Source organism: Hyperolius riggenbachi, chromosome 4 (assembly GCF_040937935.1).
Source record: "Hyperolius riggenbachi isolate aHypRig1 chromosome 4, aHypRig1.pri, whole genome shotgun sequence".
NCBI lineage: Eukaryota > Metazoa > Chordata > Amphibia > Anura > Hyperoliidae > Hyperolius > Hyperolius riggenbachi.
In genome coordinates, this window is record NC_090649.1 from 141074050 (window position 1) to 141080525 (window position 6476).

Consider the following 6476-nt stretch of genomic DNA (forward strand, 5'->3'; position numbering starts at 1 on the left):
CAATATCAGTACAATATGGCACATAAAAGCTATAGCACTACAGTCCTTCTTGTAGACAACTGTACAAAGGTCAATGATTCCATACAAATTAAAAGATCCCCTATCAACCAATTAGCTTTTGCCCTTGGAGAAATTAAACTCATGAATGTACATCCATTGGCTAATGGTGTATAGATCCGTTGCCTTACACACTGCAACTTGTATAAAAATCAATAAATCAGTTGGTATTTTGCTTGATAGCAGATACAATATTGGAAAAGCTATCTCAAATATGTGTGCTGGTCTATCTAAATGTTCAGAGCCACATACAGTACACAATATAATATATATTGAGAGAGAGGTGAAGCAAGCAAGAATGGTCCCATTATTCCTAAATTCTTCATTATGTTAATAAATATACTCTCTTTTACACTTGCACAAATGTTGTCAACAAGTACACAGCAAAAATTGCAGTTGGATGCAAATGTTTTTGAAACTGATATATTTAACCATCACACCATTGATGAGTACGTTTTTAAGTACTATTTGCTTTAGGCTACAACCACTCTTCATATTCAAGACATGCTTGCAAGTGAATCAGAGAGGCTTAGTAATTATGTGACATTGGTGCAATCACAGTGTGATGTATCAAAGTTTTTGATATGGCTTACACATCCGATGAGCTGAAATCCTAAATAGTTATCTTTCAAGGAAAAAAAAATATGAGCTACTAATCTAAGTATATTTGAAATGCCATGTATATAATTATTATTGTAAAATCCTCTGGTTATCCTTTATACACACAACTCTGTACTTTTTTGAAAAATAGTGTGTGCTATTAATGGCAGGAAATGACTGATGAGTTCGGGTGACACTTTGTGATATTTTCATGGAGACATTATTAGGGCCTGTACACACTACTGCGCTTGCGCTGCGCTTTTAAAATCGCATGCTCTTTTTAATCGAGAGGTCTTTTAAAAAATAATGAAAATCGTAAAGACCTGTACACACTGGTGCGATGCGCTTTTTCTATTCTCATGAAGGCTTGCGATTTAACAATCGCATGCGATTTTAAAAGCGCAGCAGTGTGTACAGGCCCTTACACTGCATGAGATTTTTGACACAATCTTTTAAGCTTTGTTAATTTTTGGTAGATGATAGGATTTTGAATTTGGTTTAGTTGTAGCAACTATTAGTATGGTTAGTACCAGGGTTGAGTTTATGTGAAAAATAGCATTACACATAGCATTAAGGTCAGTTTTAGATTTATTTTGAAGGTTTAGGTCAATGTTAAGCTAAATGAAGAGTTGAAGGCTAGTTACAGGTCCGAAAGTCTTCCTAGTCCTGTGTAGGCAATCAATGGGAGAACGTGGATTTTTATGGGTATAGACTCATTGATTAGCTGACAACTGATAAATACTTTAAAGTGTATGGAAATAAACCTCCATACTTGTCACAAGAGATGGTCAAAGAGATGTGCATTATTCCAGCTTCACAAAAACTGGATGCACGAGGCTGGAATCAGGCCAATTAAATGCACTACCTGTTGATTGACTTGTTCTAAGCTGCATACAATTGACATGAAATTTGCATGTAAGCCAGAATAGACTGCAGTCAGTCTGCAACATTCCCCCCCATCCCCAATACGATCTCGATCAGTATTGTACAATCTTATGCTGGAAATCCTCAATTAGGTTTTTTTGGCAGATTTACTTTCCTATCAATTTTCCAATAATTTTTCTGATAGATTTCCATTCATTTCTATGAGAAAATAATTTAGAAAATTGATCAAAATCAAATCGGACCTGTCGGAAATTATCTATCTGCTAAAAACAAAACTCATGGTGTATTCCCAGCACTACACCACCCATGTGAAATAAGGGCCAATAACAGACTTTGGATTATTTGAATTGATCATTCATGTATGCCTTCATACAACATAGAATTGCACAGATAGTACAATCAGGATTGTAAGGTGAATGTCCAGCTATAGACGTAGGTTGGATGATAGTGTTGCACTTTGTACTCTTCATTTTTACCTTTGAACTGTGCTTAAAATTGGTGCTACACTTATTATACCAAAGTTATTTGGGTAATCCAGTAACAAGCGCACATAATACCCAGAGATTACATGTGCTTGGATTGTTGTACAAGAAAGGGTCAACTATGATCTTCTTTAACCCACACCTGCCCGGATCTAATGAAGAGAACATTGCAACCTAAATTCTTCCCGTACTGCTTCTGTCTTCAACTTGGAAAATCAATGGGTCAGCCAATACGTTTCTACACTTGGATTACGCACCTCTTCCAAAACACTTCTTCCCCCTCTCAGCCTACTTCTTAATGCCAGCCTTGAGAGCGAGTTTCTAATGACTGCATTTACACAGTATTACATAAAACAAAGCAATTGAAAAACATGAGTGGCTGTGCAGCTTTTGGCCAGGAATCGGTGCTGCGCTTTACACACAAGCGTCTAACAAGTGTGCCTCAATGCAAGCTGATGCCAACGCACAGATCCCAATTACTCTTCAATCCTAAGCTATTTGAAGGTTATTCAGAAGCCTAAACTTTATTCCAGCATTCCATCTAATTAGATCTACAACAACCAGTCAAGTCACACTCCTATCAAGAAAAGCAGCTCATTTCCAAAGACGAGCCGTCTCTTATTGCTGAATAAAGCCACATGGGACGGCATACATCATGGCACATGAAGGCATACAGATGTGAGTTGTCAATAAAACTCATACGCTCGGCAATGAAATTTAATTACCAAACTGTACAAAAGCCACATGCAATAACTTTAACTGTTAAAGAAAACGATGCATAACATATGAGTAGCAGATTTATTCTGGGCATTCAAATGATACTCCACAAGAGAATGAATGCATAGATATGCAATAAGCACAAGTATAATACCGTAGGAAGTTGCCATTACCCACTAGGCATCTATCTCTGCTTATTGGCAAGCAACATAATTCAATGACCAATTGCAGTAGGCACACTGCTTGGATATTAGAGGTTATAGGAATTAGCACATCATCATAGTTCTTGTTAGAGCTTGTATGGATTTGGTGACCATTTCCTGTGACCAGTATTTTCCTCCTGGATAATACAAATCCTTACAGTATATGACACATACATAATGGAATCAATAGAAGATCAGTCCAGACTAGGCAACTTTTGGTCACTGGCATATGCCACCTCCACTTCCTGTTAACCAAAGTTAAAGGACAACTGAAGTAAGAGGTATATGAAGGCTGCCATATTTATTTCCTTTTAAGCAATACCAGTTGCCTGGCTGTCCTGCTGAGCCTCTGCCTCTAATACTTTCAGTCAGAGACCCTGAACAAGCATGCAGCAGATCAGGTGTTTCTGACATTGTCCGATCTGACAAGATTAACTGCATGCTCATTTCTGGTGTATTTCCGACATTACTGCAGCCAAATAGGTCAGGAGGGCTGCCAGGCAACTGGCTTTGTTTACAAGGAAATCAATGTGGCAGCCTCCATATTCTTCTCACTACAGTTGTCCTTTAAATAGATGCTTCTGCTGTGGCCAATTCTCTTTCTCAAAAGTTAATTGCACACAAAACAACATACTGACTATATAAACTTTTGTCCCTGAGTAAAATGCACTATAAATTACTTTTTTCCCCATGTTACTGCTATTACTTACAGTGGGTAATGAAAATCTGACAGATCTGTTATGCCTTGGACTAGTCCATCTCCTCATGGACTCAGAGTTTTCTTTATTTCCCAAAGCACTTACTGAACTGCAGTTGCTTAGTCCAACTACCAGAATAGTGTGCAAGTGAGTAGGGAATAAATAAAATACTGAGAATCCCCCATTAGGAGATGGACAAGTCCATAATCTGTCAGATCTGTTAGCATTTTACTATGTACTGTGAGTGACAGCTACATAGGAGAAAAGTAACGCATAGTGCATTTTACCCTAGGACAATTGCACATTTTATATGTATGTGTTTTATGTTTTGAGTTTTACATTTTTTCATGATACTTGTCCTTTAACTCTTTCTCACTGTAGTAAATACGTCTCTTTACTTCTCTCTCTGTGTCTCCACAGAGAATTTTTCCCTCATTTCCTCTTCTTTGACACAACAGAAACTGAAACAGAATTTAAGATGAACTCTCCCCAAAAAGGATCCAGGCAGAAATAAATTAAGTATATAAAAATTGACAGCGCTTCCTCACTATTTCTAGCTAATAGGAATATGTTTTTGCTAGAGTTTCCCTTTAATTAGTAAAATCTGATTGGCAGTTCTGGGCAGCGGCTCATCTTTTGATCCTGTTGTCTTTGCACCTGTCTTGGTACATTTCAGAAGACAGAAAAATGTAATAACAGGAGCATTGGGTATATATTAAGTACCAAGCTAAACCAGCATGGAGAAAGCACCAGCTATGGCTACTAAACCAAGCCTTTAAAAGTCATTGAGAGACTTCCTATTCCCACTCTATTGCAGGAAGTCGCAGAAGTCTGCATGGATCCCCTTTAAAAACCAACATTAAAAAAATAATAACAGTCTCCACTGCTGGATGCAACTGGAGTAAAAAAAAAAGCCACTAATGTTTAAAAGGAACATTATACCCATAGAATGATGCATTCCTCCATTTAGAAACAGTCAGATGTTTGATAGACACCACTGCTATCCAAGAAACAAGCGCCATCACTACTACAGTTACTTGTAAAGGTGTAGCGCACCTCCAGGTGACGTAAACACAACTAACTTCCTAAAGCCTTAGCACACAGTTTTCCCTTCTTCCAGATCAACAATGAACTGCTAAATGGGGAAGGCAAAGCTCCAAAATTGATCTGTTTTAATCCTAGTTCTACATGTCAGGCTTTCCTGAGTGTCAATATAATAAACAACTGCCAATTTCACTATCATTCTTATCAACACTTTATTCTGCCTACATTCTTCCAGTAAAGCAGAGATAAGCCAAAAGCAAACAGCAGTTCAGAAATATTCTGCTGTTGACAGGACTAGGAATATCAGCATCACACTTCAGTTAAAGCTCACAGATGAAGACAAAGTTCTAATAACTGAAGTCCTGCCAACAGAGGATGATAGGAGTTTTAGTTTAGCAACAGCTGGTGTGACAAAATAATTGCTCCTTGTGACAAATCCACTCTAGTACAGTACCATCCATCAATAAACACCAGCTCTATGGTACTTTTACAAGCTTTGGTTCAATACACGTATAAGCACCTGAAACATAGGCTTGCAATTCAAGATCAACACAACATTTACTTCAATAATGCTGCCTTTACAAAAAAAGTGTTTTTTGGTAGGATCTGGATTCTTCTCAAATACTGAAAGCAATCAGCAGGGTTGGTCCATAAGGTTACAGTAACCATTGTGCAGGATAACTAGACAACTAACTCCTCTTGCTGAGGTTATCACTGTTACCCTTACCTTTGGAGGCGAGGACACTGCAGCCAACACCCAGGAAGAGAGCTGCTGTCACCCACTGAACTGTCATCCTGCTGATAGGAAAGTGTAGACAATCCTCCTAGCTGTAACTGCTCCCGATCACACAAGAACAGGGAAGCTGGTGTAGCTCAGGTCCTTAAATCACAATGTAGGATGCTGATGCTGCTCCTTCAGATGCTGCTATATTGTGCCTGTGTAGGGAGTGACAGAGGATCAGTGTCTCCAGCTCGCTCTCTCCCTCTCTCTCTCTCTCTCTCTCACAGTCCCCCTTGAAATGCCTTGCTAGTGATGCCCAGTAATTCTCAGCTCTCTGCTGCTATTTCTTGTTCCTATCTGTCTGCTGGCAAGTTAAATCCCCTAGAAAGGCTCTCTACTGCCATCTACCGGAATTATCTGCTTAACTTTTGAGTTTACTACTAATGGTCTTAAAAAATACGCATTTTCGTTGTTGTGGTTAACCCCTGCATTAACACAGGATGCAGTTAGATGGTACTCAGTGGGTGTTTAAGCAAAGCTAGAGAAATGATTAGGTAAGAGGAGCGAACTTTACAGGGCATAGGGAGGAATGACTCATCCCAATGCATATACTGTATGTACTCAGCCCAGCGTGATGAATTGGTTTCAACAGGCAAATCCTAAACATAGTGCAACTCTGCAGGTTAAAGAGGAACTTTACCCAAAAAATAAAGTGAGTGAGTGTGAGTGTGTGTGCGTGTGCGTGTGCGTGCGCGTGCCTGCGCGTGCGTGTGCTTGTTATAAAGCAATGTATTGCAAACTGAGAAGTTACAGGACAACTGGAGCCAGATGGATATGGAAACTGCCATATTTTAAGTATTTTTTTTAAACAATGCAAATTGGCTGTTCTGCTGATTCTGTCTAATACTTTTAGTCATAGACCCGGAACAAGCCTATACAGATAAGGTGTTTATGACATAATTGTCAAGATTAGCTGCATGCTTGTATCTGGTGTTATTCAAACACTAGTGCAGCCAAATAGATCAGGAGGACAGCCTTCTCACTTCAGTGGTGCGTTAAAAAAATAGAA

The 6476-nt window shown here is 38.8% G+C and overlaps 1 protein-coding gene across 1 annotated transcript in view; it reads right to left on the reverse strand.

The window, feature by feature from the left end:
- CLSTN2 (calsyntenin 2) overlaps nucleotides 1-5678 on the reverse strand; it is a 1262395-nt gene extending 1256717 nt beyond the window's left edge. Inside the window, exon 1 of the mRNA XM_068280737.1 lies at nucleotides 5414-5678. Coding sequence (XP_068136838.1) covers nucleotides 5414-5480 — 67 coding nt within the window. The 5' untranslated portion in view covers nucleotides 5481-5678. The remainder of the gene's footprint in view (nucleotides 1-5413) is intronic.
- Between the last annotated feature and the right edge of the window lie 798 nt (nucleotides 5679-6476).